This window comes from Nomia melanderi, chromosome 10 (assembly GCF_051020985.1).
Source record: "Nomia melanderi isolate GNS246 chromosome 10, iyNomMela1, whole genome shotgun sequence".
Taxonomy (NCBI): Eukaryota; Metazoa; Arthropoda; class Insecta; order Hymenoptera; family Halictidae; genus Nomia; species Nomia melanderi.
Genome location: NC_135008.1, coordinates 1048736 through 1069106, shown reverse-complemented (window position 1 = coordinate 1069106; position 20371 = coordinate 1048736). Strand labels below are relative to the sequence as shown.

Genomic DNA, 20371 nt, shown 5'->3' with positions numbered 1-20371 from the left:
GATTTTAAATTATTTTATATTATTTGAAATGATTTTAAATTATTTTATATTATTTTATATCATTTTATATCATTTTATATCATTTTATATCACTTTATATCACTTTATATCACTTTATATCACTTTATATCACTTTATATCACTTTATATCATTTTATATTATTTTATATATTATTTTATATTATTTTAAATTATTTTATATTATTTTACATTATTTTATATCATTTTATATCATTTTATGTCATTTTATATCATTTTATATCATTTTATATTATTTTATATTATTTTATATTATTTTACATTATTTTATTGTTTATTATTTTCAACCGCAATCGATATTTTCGTGAACTCAAGGTTGTGGAATTTTCGGTGAACGTTTCTTGTATCTCGTTGAGGCTTTCGGTAATTTAATTAACACGTGGGTTACGGTAGACGGATTGTTTATCTGATTTATTTCATATTTATTATAAAGTATACTAATTAAGTGTCCATCTACGTATCTTTCTAAATATAATTTTGACATTCCAATTCAGATTTTCATCGATTAAAATCTCATCGATAAGAATATATTAATTACAAGTGATTTAATGTCAGGGATGTACAATAATTGTGACTCGCGATGTAATTATGTCCCTTCGCGAGGTTATAAATATTTATATAGAAATATTTTAATAAATATTTTATATTTCTGAAAAAAACGATTTCGATCATTTAACCCTCCGTTGAAATCAAATTAACTCTGTTGGTAACGAAGTACAGTCGGACAGAAAGAAATCTGTAGCGTGTGTCGGTAAGAATTACTCGTATGATATAATACCGACGAGAGACACGGCCGACTGAGCATCTTATGGGATTTCGTGTTCAATTGTTTAAACAAACTGAATATTCACATGAGAAAATAAAAAAACACATTATTTATTTTTTTGTATTTTTATAAACTCAATCGGTATGGCTGTAAGTGATATAGGATTGATAAGAACGAGAAACCCCCAGACTTCAGCGAGAGACCCCCACGAACCCCCACGAGAGACCCCTCGAACCCCCTCGAGAAACTCCTAAATTTAAACGAGAGACCCCCACGAACCCCCACGAGAAACTCCCAAATTTAAACGAGAGACCCCCACGAACCCCCACGAGAAACTCCCAAATTTAAACGAGAGACCCCCACGAACCCCCAGATTTAAACGAGAGACCCCCTCGAACCCCCACGAGAGACCCCTCAGACCCCCTTGAGAAACTCCCAAATTTAAACGAGAGACCCCCACGAACCCCCAGATTTAAACGAGAGATCCCCACGAACCCCCAATTTTAAACGAGAGACCCCCTTGAACCCCCACGAGAGACCCCTGAGACCCCCTCAAGAAACTCCCAAAAAGGGGGTTCGAGGGGGTCTCTCGTTTAAATCTGGGGGTTCGTGGGGGTCTCTCGTTTAAATTTGGGAGTTTCTCAAGGGGGTCTGAGGGGTCTCTCGTGGGGGTTCGAGGGGGTCTCTCGTTTAAATCTTGGGGGTTCGAGGGGGTCTCTCGTTTAAATCTTGGGGGTTCGAGGGGTCTCTCGTTTAAATCTTGGGGGTTCGAGGGGGTCTCTCGTTTAAATTTGGGGGTTCGTGGGGGTCCCTCGTTTAAATGTAGGAGTTTCTCGAGGGGGTCTGAGGGGTCTCTCGTGGGGGTTCGAGGGGGTCTCTCGTTTAAATTTGGGAGTTTCTCAAGGGGGTCTGAGGGGTTTCTCGTGGGGGTTCGAGGGGGTCTCTCGTTTAAATGTAGGAGTTTCTCGAGGGGGTCTGAGGGGTCTCTCGTGGGGGTTCGAGGGGGTCTCTCGCTGGCGTCTGAATGGTCTCTCGCTGATTGGCCCAAATTAATCAGCTATCTGTATCCTTCTCGCTACTATTAATCAATCGTTGTCTTTCCTTATCCAGAATTGGTGGCGCTACCTATTACGATAGCGCTCAAACTTCTAACCAAATAATACCAATTTCTCTCCGCCAGGTGGCACCACTAACTATCTCTGTCCTTACTCCCATATGTCTTCGTTGGTAATTGATGACTCCTCTTGCCCTCCACAGCGGTTATCAACTTGCTCTTCCGCATGGGTTTAGGCGAACTGTAGACACTTAGCTGAGCTTTATATAGTTTGTGGTTAAAGCTCAATGCTAACTTCAAGATGAAGAATTTTTAAACGTAAACTTCAGTGTGATAAACATTTCTGCTTAACCACATGGTTGCACCGGATTAAATGTTTTACGGAGTTTAAACTTTTATGTCATTTATAATCTACATTTGTTAAAAATGAATCATCAAAATCAATTTGATATTTACGTTGGTGGTAATACTGGCGTTTTTAAAGGTAATTATAAGATTTCTTTTTAATTTACTGGTTATTCTAATTTTTAATCTATACATTAAAGAGGAGTTGATGAGAATGATATTTATGGAAGAGAATAGTGTAAAATTAGAATCAAAAGTATTCTTAAATGTACTGATATTCTGATAGAGTAAAATCTCTACGCATAATATTTTTGATATTTTATTTCTTATGTATGTTAACTTTAGACCTATTTTATAAGATCTAATTACTGAATTTCAAATTCTCGTTAACAGGTGTAAAAGTACATAAAAATAATTATGTGATAGAAAATATACAAAACTTGGTATCTATAACAGATAATGATGAGATCACAACAATGTCATGGGGTAATGATGAGGAGAAAGAAATTTTGATCGCGTGTGGAATGAAACAGATTAGGAGGTTATATATAAATGATTTACTAAATTAAGAATCTTTAAGAGTATCAAATACATTAATAACTATAATCATAACTTTGCTTATTTTACAGTATAAAAGTTTATGATATAGAGTGTGCATCGTTTACATGTTCCTTTCTTTGCAATATTGGATCAGGAAAAATAAATGGTATATCAAGATACGATGAGTAAGTAATAAATTCTTTGAAAATCCATTGATGTTTCAAATCTTATGTAGGCAAATTTTACGTTTTCATGATAAATCTTTCAGAGCAATTTTAACTGCAATTCAATCTGGAGAAGTAAAGCTCTGGCGTTTTGAAGAAGAAAATGGAATTTTAATAAATGCTGGTGAAAATTTAGACAGAATGCGTCATTGTAAAGCAAGAAAAAATATAATTGCTACTGGAGGCAAGGAACATCCATTAAAACTATTCGATTTAGAAAAACAGGAGAAAGTGTTTGTTGCAAAAAATGTACCTAATGATTGGTTGGAAATGAGGGTGCCGATTTGGATTTCTGATATTGATTTCCTTCCTAATACAGAACAAATTGTTTCTGTTGGCCGATATGGACATGTAAGAAACTTACCATTTATAAAATATTCTTATTGCCATTGCATTCTTACTTATAAATTGAATTAAATCATTGAAGATACAATTACATGACCAAAAAGCACAGAGGAGGCCTGTTATAAATTTAGAAGTTAAAGATGAACCATGGACAACTTTAGCTGTTACACCAAGAGAGAAGTATGTATGAATTATTGTAAAGGAGCAAACATCTATATAAATTTACTATGTGTTACTATTGTTGCAGGCAAATTATAGTAGGATCTGGCAAAGGTAGAATGAACCTCATAGATTTGAGAAAACCAGCAAAAGTACTGAATACATATAAAGGATTTGTTGGTGGAGTGACTGGTATATCTTGCAGTACAAGTGAACCTTACATTGTTAGTGTTAGCTTAGACAGATTCTTACGAATTCATCACATAAATACAAAGAAATTAATAAAAAAGGTAATGTAAATGAAAAGTAAATGTTCTACGCAAATCTATAGAAAAAGAAATATAAATAAATCTTTACTTTGCAGATTTATTTAACATCAAGGATGTCATGCATGTTGTTGCATGCAGGTTTTTCCTTGTCTGCCGAAAATGAAGAGAACGGAAATTGTGTACAATCATATACTGCTAATAATAACAAAAGTAACGTTGCTAATGGAGAAAGTAAGCAAACAGTTTTGGACAGTGATTCCGAATACGACATGATATTCGAAAATATGCAAGTGATCAATAATGAAGCGGATAAAAAATCAATTAAAAGGAAACAAAAGGTTTCTTCAGTCAAAAAAACGGTAACTAATTTTGATATAGAAGTCAGAATCAATAACCAAAGAAAACAGTGGAATTTTCAACTGCATTGTTCTGTATACAGGTGCGTTGCAAGTCTGCTTCGAGAAAACAGGACAAACCGGAGCAAACACCTAAGAAAATAAAATCCACCGTCTTATAGTCGTATAAATAAAGTGCAAAAAATAAATAATAGTTTTATATTTTTACAATATAAATGTTTCAAAATTCGAATAAATATGTAATTGAATGTAGAAAGACAAACAAGGATAAAAATGGGAAGACATACAGAAATCAATAGAAATGTAAAAATAAAATGTTTCAATTATGATGTATTTTGTCACTCAGAAATTCTTTTTTTCATTTGTAACTTACACGTATGTACGAGGGTTATGAATAATACACGCTAATCATTTTTTCTTTTTGTCTTGGATATACAGTACTGAGACGCGACTGAGGTGTACTGCCTAATTTTATTCGATTAATTTCTTTATTGTACAATTTATTCTTAATACCTTGTCTATATATAGTTTTGGTTCGCAAATGCAGCGTAACGCCGAGTTCAATGATTTCCTCGAGTACAACAACTACTGCCGTCCTGTTTCCTGTCAGGATCCCCGTGAATTGTGCTTTCGATGCGGTTATTAGTAACATTGAAATCGGGTCCGCCGCAAGACATAGGCTACTCGTAAATCTTTTTACGTCTAAAAACTAGAAAAAGTGAACGTGACAACTCGCAAAGTTGAAACGCATTTTGTACTAAAAGGAAATAACGTTTCGCAGCTACAGCACACTAAATCTTATTCAGCTATAATTTCTTTTCAGCTGTACAAAAATCATTGTCCACTACGCCTCCTGTTAATACTAACGCAAACTTTGCTTTATCCTGACTGGATCTTACATCTGAAATGGAATAGCTTTTTTTTTTCTTTTGTTAAACTCTTATCCTCGTAAACGTACCTAGGAATAAATTCACTAAATTACAGGCACTGTCCCCTTCAAGATCGAATAGGTGGTTTCTTTTTTACCCATACTTCTACAGAGCAAAATGGAGCAATGCGCCAAACAGGAAACCGTGTCCCTTGGCACAGAGGCCATTTTATATACAAATTTCCACATATAGATGTAACACACACACAGATCTTCGCGTAAATCGTTAAATTTCATCTCTTTTCGTGCAGTAAGCGTAGAATAATGAAATGTTTCGCGAAGAAACAATTTTCCTCGGCTGATCGCATAACGAATGCCGCCCTCCAACCACGTATTCCGTGGAGATCGTGTATATGTAATTAATGGTGAATTTTATTCAAATAAAATCCAGTAGTCTCGGTGCATTTTTCATCGTCGTACGGCATACTTACATTATACACGTTACATGAAAAATCGGGAACAACGTAAATGACAATTCGTGTGAAATCATCTTAAACGAATTCTTTTCGAACGATCGTTGATTAGACGCGCGAATTAGTAACAAGATTAAATGTGATAATCCATAACTTTCCTTCCGCATTTTATGTGACGCCACTTACAATTTCATTCTTCGTTACTTAATATACAGAAATTTCGGTCAAAAATCCCTTTAAAACTTTATAGTACACTGTTCATACTTTCATCCATAGCTTGTTCGAATCGGTATCGCTAACGTGATGGTTAATTTGATAAAAAAATTTCACATAAAGCAGATAGAAACGAGATACGAGTGTTCAAAAGACATAAAATTAAGTTAAATTATATATATGTACACACAAGTCTAAAATAAATATAAAATGAATATATTCACAATCAAACTGTTTGTAAGTAACTCAAATAAAGTACTGCGGATAGCTCTAAATATTTAAAGCATCGATTAAAAGATTGGTGGCAGCGCATGCTCAAGGTAAGAAAAGATGATGTTACGTTCCAATGATTTTAATAGGCCTGTTACTTAACACTTTACCTACCGGAAGAAGCCTATCAATCGACTTTATGCTGCCAACGTTTGTCGACCGGGAGGCATTTTCTGATAATATCATAACAATTATAAACGTTATCAAATTGAATTACCCTGCAATAAGAGAAATCGGGACGATACGAGCAGTTCCTCGAATTTTGATTTAAAAGTTGTAAAGCTGTAGAAATAAGCTCAGACATTTCTGCGCGGTAATACAAAATCGTGTAGGTACTAAACGAAGTGTCGGTGCTCGAATGAGAACTGGTCGAGAGTGCGCAACAAGTACAGCCACGAACGATAGGTAAATATTCAACAATATGTCGTTTGTAAATGTTATTATGTAACATACACAAAAGAATGGCATAAAAGTCCAATGAAAGACTGCAGTTACAATAAATATAAGTATTGCCTTCCTGTACATCAATCTTTTCCAGTGATGTACAGCTGTATAACAATGATTCATACTATAACTGTTAGTCGAATTCAATCGTAACGTTATTCGTTACGTCATTTTATTTTATTGAATTTATCCGATTATATTAGTCTGTTATAACATAAAATCAAAAGCACCATATTGTATTTTTTCTCTTGTATAGTGTACGACACGCTATGCAATTATATAAAAATGAAGTGTATACTATGTACGTCAGTTTCTAATTGTTCACGCGTCCGTTGTAAAACATTCATGGGCAAAAACATTATAGTTGTAAAGAAAGAAAGGTGCACATATTTAGAGACTTCCGATTGTAACTATGGTAGTCGTTTCAATAGGGCGGGATTATCTCATGGAAGGCCTTTATAAAAATGGGCTCCGTATTTATTCCTTATGGAGCACTCTTCGGTATATAGCTACTTTTTGTTTCATACTTTGTGTATAGGTCTACTAAACAAGACGGTACGTTATATATTAATCGTTCTTTCTTTTTTTGAAATCAAACGCAAAGGTTCCAATGTGAAAAAAGCACGGCGGTGTTATAAATGTAAAGGAGAAAACAGCTACTTTCTCTTCTCGAAACTCTTTTTGAAACATTCCCAGTGTACGATAGAAGAAAGGGTGTAGAGAATTCATACCCTGAGCAATCAATGGCGTAGCAATCGTTCCTGGCAAGAAGCTCGAACGTCTATATGCTGAGTAGCATTTGTACCATAAAAAATTAAGCTTACTCAACCTTATACATTACACAGCGTAGAGTTATTATTGTTTGTCGCGTCCAGTAAAACTCATTCGTTATCTTCGCGTTTGACATAACTTAATAATTTCAGTTAACAATTTCCACTTCTAGCGCTTGATTCGATGAGCACAGAATAATTGTTCCGTGTATTTTTCATGAATTCTTAAGACAACGCGAGTATTAAAAACAGATGAAAAACACACGCTCATTTGTTCGCTGCTTACCGCTGTTCCACTGCAAATTTAATCTTAATTTAACAGTGGTGAACCGTTCACAATACCATGCTTAATAGCATGTTAGAATTATGTTGTCTCATTCGCCCCCCGATACAGTTACTTCCCTCCATGTAGGTTCTTGAGACTGGTTTACTAAATTAGATTGAGGTTCAGAAATATCTGACGCTGCTGGACTCAGCGGTGGACTAGGTGTCGCGGGAGCTTCTTCGGATTGGTTTACGTCGGCTGCATCTGGTTCAGCTTCTTGTTCACCATCAGGAAGAGAAGCTTCCAACTGTACAGAACTCGGAGCTTTTGACAGCGAATCCTGAGCTCTTAACGATATAGAACTATTTTTATTGCTACTGCCATCTTCACCTGTAAATTACCGTTAGTTATTGATAGCTGTTTTTTCATAATTGCATATAAATTGTATAGTAGTATAAAATATAAGTATTTTTACCGCAAGGCCTAAGAACGAGGTAGAAGAGTAAGTCAGATAGAGAAATTATACCAATAACTTTATCATCATCATCAACCACTACTAGCCTATGGACCTGAATAATTGTAATATTTTATTATAACTTCCTGTAAGTCACATATTTATTTGATTCTTTAAAATAAAAGGATAGAAAATGTTATACCTCTGCCCTAACAATTCTTTCCATAATAGTAAACAGTGTTTCATCTAATTTACAACTTTGAACTCCCTCAAACCACTCATTACGATGCTCATTTGCTTCTCTTAATGAGACATCTAGATTGTTATATGTTTTCTCTGCAGCTAAATTCTGAAAAGAATGTGTAAGATTATTTACATGTTAATTGTAAGAAATTTAGAAGTGTAGAATTCGATAATTCTAATATACTTACTATAACATCAAACTTTGAATAAATGTTCACCAATTTTCCCTCAGCATCAATGATCGGTAATGCTGAAACTCTCCTCTCTACAAATTTCTTGAGTGCTAAAATTATGCTAGTTTCTTCAGTTGCCGTTTCAATATTATCAAATGTACCTATCCTTAACTCCCTCAATGTTTTATTTGTAAATGATGGCTTTGGTAGCTCATGAATCTATTATTAAATTATTATCATTAATTTCAGACTCTGGTTGTTCTCATAAGTATCTTGCTATGTACTTACATAAAGAAAGAGGAACCTAAGTATTCGTTTGTGTGTCAAGATATAGAGAACATTTCCAGTATCCGGATCTATCACAGGCAAACGATGAATTCTATTTTGAACAAGTGTTTTAATCGCCTCGTACAAAGATGCATCTGGGCTAATGCTCACTAATGGATGAACCTGATCCTTCAAGACTTCTAAAACAATAAAGTTCATTAAATATCATAATCTCACAGCGAAACTTTCATAGAAAAAAGAAATATTTACTTCTCCATGTATCTAATTCATGCTCTTCCAATTCATCCATTGTCACAGATGGGCTGGTATAATACATTTGCAGAATTTTTATAAAGTCTGTTATAGTTAACATCCCCACAAATTCTTGCCTTGCGCTGTCCCATAACGGTGCTGCTCTTACACCTGCACAAAAAACCAACGCGTGAAACAATAAACATGCCACCATTGGTAACTGAAACGAAACAACTGGCCAGATCACAGTGACTTAATCTGTTACGTACCATTGTAGACAAGAGCGAAGAAGGCCTTCTTGACGAGGAGGTGCGTGTCGAAAACGACCAACTTGGCACTGGTCGGTATTAGGTCGTAACATTTGTGAAATTTGAAAAACTTCACGAAGATCTGTGATTCGTCCTCCTCTGAAAGTCCAAACAGTTCACAGTACAATAGAGCTTTCTGGTTACGTCGGAGCATGTTTTCTTTCTGTTATTGTCTTTCAACGATGTCACAATGTCCGATACGACACACGTAATTACTGGAAATTACTCGCAGACTGCATGACAGCGATTAACATTTCCATTCCGTTCGAAAGAAAAGAATGGGGAAACGAATAACTCGCACTCTGTGGTCCTCCAACGAAAGAAACGCTATTATCTCTCACGATATTTAACAGAAATCGTCGAATCATCGACCGATTGATTCGCACACCGGATACCGCGCAACCTTGCCCTGCGATAGGTTATGCTGGTGCAATATTTGGCGCCGAATCACATGTTCCCGCGGTGCATTTAAACTTTCCGATAAAAACGACCAACGAGGTTCGCAAGGGATCACGATATCTATAAATAAAATGCGACGACTTGTTATTCGAGCGAGAACCCCACGCACCGCGCTGATTAGGGAAAATCCTACAATCACCTGATGACCTATTTACCTACAGGCCCGCTGGCCGCGCAATCAAATATAACCTACATCTCGTTATTTTCATAATAAAGAATCGTTTGTCCAAATGCTATGATTAGACTAACGGTATTTCACGCCCTCGTTATCGCAATCTTCGCGAGGAAATTACGGTAACATGGGGTCACGAGTACTTAATCGAACGTTCGCGCGAGGGGTGGCGATGTTATGCAACGTTCAAATGAGCCAGATTAAATGATTGATTAGACAGGATGGCGGCTTTGTAACCTGCTTAAACGGACGCCAATTTTCTTATCGAATAAAATCCTTATCACGCGTGCAGACGCATCGAACAAAGGCGGTTTAACGTGTTGACACCGGCGCGTGCCATCGGGCAGCCTGTGTTTACCATCGATCACCTACATTATGGCAAATATGTGTACAGCTCGTTAAATTGCTTTTTCGTATGTATGAAACACTGGCATATAGTTGGAAATTAATTTACTCGTTGATGTATTTGAATGGTTTCCAAAATTTGAACAACTTCGCCGCCAGATAGGCGAAAACGTGAATTTGAAGCAATGTAAAATTGCACAGCGAAGAAACTTTATTTGTCGGTGGGAACGACGATTTATTTCGTCGACGTTGAAATAAAAGAGAAAAAAGTGTAGACTCTCCTGGACAGTTGAAATGCGACCGCGGAACGTTCCCAATTCCGAATTGATCACGCGTACCAATTAAACTGTATCCTGTCGTCCTATCACTGTCAATTAGCGTAACGACTGGCACCGAGATGTCCGATGCAGTGCGAGATTAGCTGGCGAGACTTCGGAACAGTTTTTCCGATACAAAAAATCCTGAGAATTCCATACGGCCGACGCAGAGAACAAATGGTACATAATCTGTTACACAAATGATCACCGACGCCAAGTAGAAGTGAAGGGAATAATCTCGATCCGAAGCGGTTTTGTCCCGCGATGCACGTAATTATAAACCAATTTACATTCTTACGTATGTTATGATGTAAGACCGACGCAAAAATCTCGGAATTTTCACTGAATAAACGAGGAAACTGGAAGTCAGCTGAAGACAAAGATGAATACGGGTATACGCGTAGCTAATAGTTCAATGTCCCTTTATTCGCTTTAATTTTACTATTTATAGTTTATCGAAATACGTTAAAACGCGTTAAAGCGCAGAGTTGAAACATTATACATCGGTATTAATGTCGATAGACGATAATTAGATTGCTAGGTAACTAAATAAGTTAGTTTCCTAGTCGGCCGACGATCGACTGCGAAACGCGAGGCGGCCATTTTGTCGGCATTCTGGAAACGAGTTATTCATGCGGTACCGAGAAGCTGTGAGCCCAGAATCGTTTAAGGGGATCGTAACGTCTAATTGCAGATGCGTATGCAATTTCCTGGAATGTTCAATTCTGTTTTACAATACCGGGAATCGAATACGAGAACCACGAATAGAAAAGGAGGCGAGGAAATGGAAGAAAAATGACCAACGAAAATGGCGGGCGGTACGAACTAACGGGAACGCTTAATACTTTCGTGTCTCGTGTAAGTCCACAGATTAGTAGCGATTGCAGGAACAAGCGATACAATCTGCGATTCGTAGATACGAAGAGAGAAATTTAGTATTTAATTTCTTACGATCGTTTGAGAAGGATCTTAGCGTTTGATACGTTCGCGATCGCGATAAAGGAAATATTCGAGTGATCGGGGATAAAGTCAAAATACCCGAGAACCGATAAACGCTCGTGAATCTTTATCAGGGCCGTAAACTCGCCGCGGAATTCGAGATAAAGGCGCAAAGATCAGTCGGCCAGAGAGTCTAAAAGTGACTGACACTCTATCAGCAGTGTCGGGATCGTTGAACAATCGATTAAGCCCTATGACAATTACGTAATGGCGGACGACGGAACACGATAGACCGCGTTGGCCTTTGTTTCATCTTGTTCATGAATATTCTAGGCGACAGACTTATTCGAGCTACTCTCGACGAACTTGCCATCACTGGCGAATACTGATCTCAAAATCTGGTTAAAGGACACCTGGTTTAAACGGAATCTTCATGAATTTTAATATACATTTATATTGAAGCAAAGCTGCGAAGCATATAAAAATATAAAATATAAAATCGCATAACCATGACTTTACGTCTGAGAGTGCACATCATTTTAAAATTCAACAAGCATTTGTCTCAAACCATTCGACGATTATCGCGAAAAACTGAGAGCTGAACTAAAGGTACAAGTGCCATTGAACCAGTCCTCCGTTTCAGCGATGCAGCGAATAGTTACCGACAAATTCAGATAATCCGCTTAAAACAACGCGAGGAAGGAAACAAAGAAACAGTTCCAATAAGAAAACTGAAATGTTCATTCCTGCAAGCTCCATTGATGTCCATAATCGAGTTCGACGAGTCTAAAGCTACAAGCGAAAGCTTCGGAACAAAGGCTACAGCTTTCTCAACGAAAGACACTAGACGATCCTCCACTCTTGCTGCCTTCACTGTCCACATTAACATCTCGCGAGGAAGATAAGCAGGTTCCTCGAGTCTCTTATGAAACAACCTCTTCGGGTCACAGGGACAAACTCGCAAGCGAAGAAGAACCGCCTTTCCCAGCCAGATTCCCGGCGCGGCGATCACGTCCTCGCGGTGTAATTTCGTTCGCCGCTACGGGATACCTTATCGAACGTTGCCCTTTTGAATGCCCCGTCCAATCGTACGTGGAAATCCAATATGCACGGACACACGGTGTCCCGGGAGTTCTAGTTTCGCGCGCGCCACGCGAAAAGAAACTGACCGAGCCCGCTAGAGCCGCTTTCGAATCGAGTTACAGTTCGGGGACAGAGGCAAAAGAGAAAACAACAAAAAGTTGTTCTATCCGCGGCCGAAGAAGTGTGTCGCGGGGCAACCAGGCGGACACTTCGGCTGAGACACCTAGACCAAGGCTGTCTGCTGCCGGCGAACAAACGTTCACCCGGAAAAACGTGTGACTAATAATAAGACACGCAGCGTCAACCGCGTGACGAAGGCTCCGAGCAGACTTTAAGCATCAAACGAGAATTAGTTATCCTTTCAACTCCGAATTAAATGTTACTTATCAATCGCGGCGCTTTGTTTAAATCGTTACGAAGGATGATCTCTTCGAGGATACTGCAGTATTAGCATACCGATGACATTCTTTCCAGAATCAGAAGTCAAAAGGAATCATTCGAAGACATCAAGTACAGGGAAACCTCTGGAACTCGAAAGTTTCTAAATCGTAAAGGATCAATTGCCTCGAGTTATGTGTTACACGCAATATGGATCACCGACACTATGATCTCTACAGATCATATGCTCGTTAAACCGCCTTACTAAACTCTACGAAACGAACACGTCTACTCGGAAATCCGTCGCTTTCTATCTTCCGGCGGTTACGAATCGAATGCACAATTTACTTTTGCACGGAGAAGCACGCGCACTTTCGAGCACAACCTTCCGCGAAGGGATAAATTCACTTGGACACGGGCGGTAGCACTTTTGCGCGACAGGGTTTCGTTCGAGGAGTTTACTGGCTGCGGCTGGTCGAACACGCGGCGCGAAACTTTCGCGATTAGGCGACGAGCGAACAAAGGAACGGACGCTGCCGTAAAAGTCAGCGGGAAACGTTCGCGCGGCCGGCTCGCTCGTGCTGTGATCATGAAGCTACTGACTGGCAAGAGATCGTCGTGCTGTGCAGTCGGGGCACGGTTCGTCCGGTTGCCTCGCGGACGAGCACGCGGTGCAAATATACCGGCGTAGACGGTGAACCGTGCACGTTTTAGACGCGGCACGTTGTCCTCTTTGGCTGGCCCCTGGTGCGCGCTTTGGGAAGAGTGTTTCTTCGAGTGGTCGTGCCATTTAACCCTTTGCACTCGGGAGGTGACTCTCAGTCACCACTTGGCTTGACACAGTAAAATTATAAAGTTCGATGTTTAACGCTAAATTTTGTGTAATGCCTCACTATGAAATATCAAAGTAAAATAGTTTTGTCCTTTAATTTATCGACTAAATTATTCCCATTAGTCGCAACAAGCGTCGTCTATATTTTATCAAAGAGTGTTGAGTATTTCTAGTGAAAAACTTTCGAGTACAAAGGGTTATCGTCGAAGACTTTATCGTCAATAACTTCAGAGAAAATTGAAGTTTTATTGATATTAATAATAGACAAATAGATAATAAGCGATAGAAGATAATAAAGAATGTTATTAATTTTAAAAGACATACTGTTCGAAATAGAACGCGTTTTAGCTGGAGGATGGATTAAGGTTCGTGAACGTCAATTACGCTTGATAACTCGGACTGTAATATTCATGAAACACGTGAAACGGAGACGGACATTTTGGTCCGTCTGTAAGAGGATTCAAGGTCGAGAATTCTGATACGTGAGAAATAGACGAAAGAGCTAGACGATATAGGCAATAGCAAGACAAGCGTTAAGAATTATAAATCTAGAGAATGATGAAACAGAAAATAAGAATTAGAAAATAAACTAACAGAACAGAAAATGAAACTAGAGAATACGAGAATAACTACACAATAGGGAGATCAATGGAACGCTAAATATTTCAGAGAAACCATTTGGTTCGCGACGGCCGTTGCCAGTAATTTTCCTCCGTTAAAATTCGATCGCGATGGGTTAGAACCGTACGCACACCGGTTGCATCCGCGTTGCGCGCATATGATAGTAGGCTGGACAGGAACGTTGACCCGTGCACACGACGACGCGCGCAACGACGACGAGTTGAATCGATGACCCTGACATGATGCGTTCAATTACGCGTTGTTCTTAAAATGGAACCGCGACGTTTATTCGTCCGACGAACCCGGATCGACGCGGCGTCGCCGTCCAGCCGTTCCTTTTGTCGGAATTAAATATAACCGTCCGCGGGAATCGGAATACAGCCGGCCGCCATCGCGAGGTCGTTACGACGGTTTTCTCCGTCCCTCCTCCGCTCCCTTTCAATCGTCCAGGAAATTGCTATAATTCCGGGGCATGTTTCGAATCGACGTGATTTACATAGGACCTCATTACGCCTCTAATAGAATGACATTGTGCCGTACCAATGGCGGAACCACCAATGGCGCAATTACAGAGGGTATCTTCTGGGTACTTTAGAGTTTCCCTTGGCAGCGATGATCGTGTCATCTTCTACGAAGAGATTCTGTGTGCTATAGTATGAAACCTTCGGGATAGCTATAATGTGGTACAAGCTGTTTGCACAATTGTAAATGTAGCAGTTGCTCGAGACTTCATCTACGTTATTGCTGGAATGGATGTATAGATGAACGCGTGTGCAACAAATGAATATTTTCTATGTTTCTTAAGACAGATATTATATCTGTTAAGATAGATTTTCTATATTTTCTATAAGATTTCTTAAGATATTAAGAAATATTAAGATATTATAACATTTCTTAAAATACTTTCTATATTTTCTATATTTCTTAAGACACGTGAGTTACCATTCATCACACAGTCACATCCTACACGTATTTCTCCTAAGTTCCTATTTCAGGGTTAAAGAGGACGAAGTACCTTCGTACTCTCGAAGTACCTTTTTTAAGGATCCAAGCGAGTTCGTCCTCGAGCGGCGGGTTCTCCACCTCGAACTCCTTGATGAGGTCCTTCGAGTAGACAGGATCATCGTCCTGGCTCCACCACGCGGCCGACACGCGGCTCAGCGTGGCGCGGACTCCCTTACAGTTCGAGTAATAGTGCAGGGCCAACATTATGCCGCGCTGTCATCCTTCGTCGCCGGACCTTTGCCCGAACCGTCCATCCTGGCCGCGATGACATCGCCTCCGGCCTCTCCGTTCGCTTCTTCAAGCTCCGCGGTCCGCTCGCGTCGCGTTCATTATCGAAATCCGCTCGACGAGCTGAACGTGCCGCCGATCAACCCTTCCTCCGCCGTCGACAACCGCGTCCGAACTTTGCTCGTCGTCTGTCGCATGCTTTCAACGCGGCGATCCTCTTTCCTCTTCGTTCAATGTCCAGGTCTAACCTCGGTCGGCCGAGCGAAATTTTATGGAGCTCGAGTGAACTTATTCAGGTACTTTCGACAGAGAACCTCGCGCGAAACAGAATGTTTACCATGGGAATGGACCATTAAAGGAATCACTGCGAATGAATATTTATCGTTTAAGGACGAACGGTTGTATGTAGAATCGGAAGTTTCGAATTGATAATTGTTCGACACTCGGGAGACTAAGAGTGGCTACTCGATTCGATGCGATAGAATCGGGAAGTTCGATGTTCGATATTCAATGTTGCATTGATACGCGAAATATTGAAATAAAATGGTCTTTGATTCGCGTAAAATTCGTCCTTCGCGTTTCTCGTAAAAGTCACGCATATTTCGCCGGGAAATTATGAATATTTATAGTGGAAAGCTGTTGAATGCAAAGGGTTCGGGAATAAAAGGTTAGCGCATAATCGCCTTTCGCCCGGAATCCGGTATTACAATTCGAGTCTCTATACGAAAAGTTTTCGACGCGCTCGAAAGTCCTCGTCCACGAAGAATTAATATTCGGTCGGTATTCGTCGGGGAACGTCGAACATTTCGGTTCGTCCTCTTTCCAAAAAATTCGATTCGACTCGCGGCGTTCACCGTAGAATTTCGCGAAAAAGTCGATTATCGAACGGAGCACGCTTGATCTTGGACGCGACTCAAATCGCGCGAGATCCACGGCTAACGCACACGCGAAATTCCCGTATTAATAGCGCGCGGAATTATCTGAAATTTAATATAGAGGCGGCTTTAATAAGTTTAATGAGGCTTTTATTCTACTGGCGCTTTAATTGGACTCCGGACAGCGGGAGAACGTACTCTCGCATGAAAATTAATCTCACCTCTGCAAATTAATCCCGAGGAATCTGTACTTCGTACGAAAATCGGCGAACCGATGCGACGTTCGATGCTAGATCGTATTATTCTTCGAACGACGAAAACAACAAACGAATCTTCCAACGATCAGCGAAGAAATTACAAAATAAATTAAACAATTGCACGCGGGAGGATTGAAACGAACGGTGCAATGAGCTAGCGTGAATTGTAAACGAGAAAATCTCCCAAGTCCATGACAGCTGACAATTGGTCCATTTTTTGGTCCAATTTACCATGTTCCATTTACACTTCCATCCTCGCAGGACCTTCCAGTTACAAATTTCCGAAAAAAGCACTTTACTAACGAAAGACTACCCGCGAAAACCTCGATCTTCGCACTGAATCGCCGGAAATCGTTCGCCCATGCTCGACGCGCGCGAAACGAGCAGCCGATCGTCGATCCACGCGACGTAAACAATCAGCGCGTTGGCACGTCCTCCCGCTCTACACACGGGACCACTGCGTTCTCCGGTTCCCGTCGGCCAACGAGGACATGCTCGCGTCTAGAACGTCAAAGGAGATCCTCCCGGAAACGGAGGATTCACTGTTCGAAAAGAAACGACCTCCAGCGAGGCAACGACGACGAGACAACGCGAAGAGCTGCAGCGAGCGGATTGCCAAGTCCAAGGTCCCTCGAGCTGCCAGTCGTCGAACCGACGCAACGGTCCAGATAAGAGAGACTCGCGTGGATATCGTCGCCGAGGATCGACCGACGACCTCTGACCGACGGCGAGGATCGGTTGATCCCTCGGGCTCCTCGCCGCTTGGCGAACCGAATCGCCGTCCCGGACTGGCTGTCTTCCTTCAGTCTGCGGCCGCCACCGCGTCGACGTCGCTCGTCATCGTCACGGACGGGCCGTGCCAAGAATAACCTCTACACACAGAAATCCAGGGTTTCTTGCCAAGAAAAAAGTCCCGCCGAGAGATATCCGATCGAGCGCCTATGCTCTGTCTTCGCCGATCGATTCTAGCTGGATTTAGGGGATTCGCCTTTTCAATTTTTACCCCCAACCGTGCATTCGATCGCGACAGAGGCGATACGAAGGTAAAGATGTCCCGCGGATTGAAGACTCTAGGTGGATTCGATCATAGGCCGCTCGTACGCGGCACCGACGACACGGCAACAGTCGAGCTGCTCGAGCGAAGCTGGCGATCTACCAGCTAGGGGCACTGCAGCCGGCCAATTCCTCCTTTTACGACGTTACTGGCGCACACCGGTGGCGTCTTCAAGGTAACTCGCCTCCTTGCTCCGCGTGGACGAGATTCTAGGTTTCCTCGCGATTATTTAGGGGACCACTGGTTGTTGATCGCGACGATTTTGAAACGGGCTGTCGAAGATACCGCTTTCAGATGGATTTTACAAGGAGAGGGCCGGATGTAAAAGTCTGTTTCTTAACACTTTGACTGCCACGTCAGCCGAATACGGGTGACACCATTTTTGACGTAATCTTGAACATTCGTTTTATCGATTGCGTGAGATATAAGGAATGTGGTAAAGTAATCGTTACGAAGAATCTTGCCTTTTTCGTTTTTGCTTCATTAAGAGAACTGTTTCGATGGCATGGGAGTTTTGGCGGTTACTTGGCAGTCAAAGTGTTAGTGAAACCCTATGCATGTGTAGTATATATCTAGCAATGAAAAGTCCTCGTGGATTTTTTGATCCTCCGTTTCCGAGAATGAGTTTCAATTTTGAATTCAGAATGGATTTTTCAACAGATTTCAACCTACGCGAAATGTCGACTGTTTAACGAGAGAAAGGAGAAACAGAAATTAAATAACAGAAAAGCTGCCTTTCCTCGTGTCTCTGTGATCAAGCATTTCCACCGTGAAAGCTCGCGAAATCTAATTAGAAAAATGTTACACTCTATTTTCCGTCTGGGCGAGCTCGTTATCGAGATGTCGCGGGGCGGTTCATTAAAGACGAAACACGTCGCGTTTCGAAATTACAGAGCGTCCAGCGCGCGAAACGCGCACGGACGGCTCCGCCGGGGGACTTTCAAAAGGTTTCCGTCAATAGAATTCTCGAGCGTGGCCAAGGAACGAGTTCGAGAATCGCGAGGGAAAGAAGGTTATTAAAGAAACTGAAGAGGCACGCGAAAGCTCGATGGCATTAAGCGTTTCCGAATTAATTGGGGTCGCGGCTATCGATTCGGCGGCCGTCCATTGTCTACCGCCAGACAAACGGAGCTTGTTGTTCAATTATTTATTAATTACAAACCGAATGGAATTCCCCTTCTGCAACGGTGAATCCTTAAACACCGTATCGATTGTTTTAGAAATGGTGAACCATAGTCTATTCACTTTTTTCCATCGTACGTGTCCAACGTTATGAGCTGAATTGACGTTACATAATACCAAATGCCATGAAAGAGGTATTTTCGGTATTATGAATATTATATAACACTAGAACTACCGTACCAGTCGTTTGTTTTGCAATCATCGGTATCTTCGAAGCATCGAACATTCGAAATGATCTTGAAAATAAATAGTTTCACTCGAATACTGTAACGAACGTCTGAACAAACTGAGAACGATCTGTTACAGTTTTTATATTACGTATGAATCGTATTAAATCATAGATGGTTCTACTGATAATAGCTGGATTGAGGATACTGACGCGTTTATGGGAAATTCGAAAATTGCATGGGATGCACGAAGAAGTTTATTACCGAAACTAACACGTTCTCTAACACGTTCCGATCAGGCACGTTGAAGCTCCGCCGCGAGAAACTGGAAGGCCGTAAAGGTGAATGAGAGTGTTTCCAAAAATAACGGGGCATAAATTCACGTAGACAGAATTCGATCAGAATTCCATCTGCCGCGACAGCTATCGATTATCCTGCTTTAGCAATGAACACAGCTGGAACGTACTCATGGCTAATCGATAACATAACTATTATCCGGCTTATTATTGCGTAGCCGTGGAAATGTCGGGACAAACGCTTAGAGCATATTGTTCGCGATACGTTTTCCCTGGACAATTGAACGATAGAAATTCATTGAAAAACTGAATTTCATCGTTCCGTCGTCGTTACACTCTTTAACACCTTACTAATCGAATGATATATCAAATGATCAATCATTGTCTCTAACACCATTGATTTTTGCTATCAAAGGATAAGCGACACTATATAAATCATCTCGTTGAGACGTATTCCACGTTTTAGAAGAGTTCCCATTGATAGATTGTAGATTGTTTAACCCTTTTCACTCGAGAATATTTTTCTCAATATTCATTATCTTATGATGAAATGTCAATGATATTTTTTGCAATTAACATAAAGAACTATTTTATTTCGATGTTCCATGTGCTCATACATTATACAAAACTTAATATTGAATTTTCAATTTTACAATTTTCTTGGGTCATTTTCTGGGAAAGGCGTCTCTCGAGTTCAAAGGGTTAATTCGAAATTTCAATTGAAAACGTTCGAACGGTCCTGGCCGAACGAAATAGCAAGAATTCGCGGCGGTCGTCAGCAGAATATTAAAGGCATTACCATAAATCGTTGTTCATCCAGCCTTTCGTTACTTTCGCAAGTTATTTAAAATTATTCGCGGAGCTTTCGCTGCGGGGCACAAGTTTAAACGTGTTTCCGCACGATTTCCCGCGGCATCGCTAAGGGAGCGCTTATTTATAATGCAACTATATAGGTCGAGGTCTAGGTTCAACCATTGGAAAATGGAATCAGCCGTCGCTCAAATTTGCCAAGTTGACTTCGCTGCTCTCTCATCGTTCACGCGTGATTCCTGTCAACTTCCTAG

General features: G+C 40.4%; 2 protein-coding genes across 2 annotated transcripts in view; one reads left to right on the top strand and one right to left on the bottom strand.

Moving 5' to 3' along the window:
• The first annotated feature begins 2091 nt into the window (after positions 1-2091).
• l(2)k09848 (WD repeat domain 74 lethal (2) k09848) lies at positions 2092-5230 on the top strand. Its single transcript, XM_031992733.2, has 8 exons — positions 2092-2343; positions 2598-2745; positions 2834-2929; positions 3013-3319; positions 3396-3493; positions 3561-3762; positions 3837-4100; positions 4181-5230. Exons 1-8 carry the CDS (start codon positions 2286-2288, stop codon positions 4256-4258), a joined length of 1251 nt encoding a protein of 416 aa, XP_031848593.1. The 5' UTR covers positions 2092-2285; the 3' UTR covers positions 4259-5230.
• The window catches only part of SNF4Agamma (SNF4/AMP-activated protein kinase gamma subunit), a 112661-nt gene continuing 96697 nt past the window's right edge, over positions 4408-20371 (bottom strand). Inside the window, exons 10-16 of the mRNA XM_031992642.2 lie at positions 9059-9196; positions 8808-8960; positions 8559-8737; positions 8286-8489; positions 8057-8203; positions 7876-7969; positions 4408-7790 (exon numbers count right to left, since the gene is read on the bottom strand). Coding sequence (XP_031848502.1) covers positions 7510-7790; positions 7876-7969; positions 8057-8203; positions 8286-8489; positions 8559-8737; positions 8808-8960; positions 9059-9196 — 1196 coding nt within the window. The 3' untranslated portion in view covers positions 4408-7509. The remainder of the gene's footprint in view (positions 7791-7875; positions 7970-8056; positions 8204-8285; positions 8490-8558; positions 8738-8807; positions 8961-9058; positions 9197-20371) is intronic.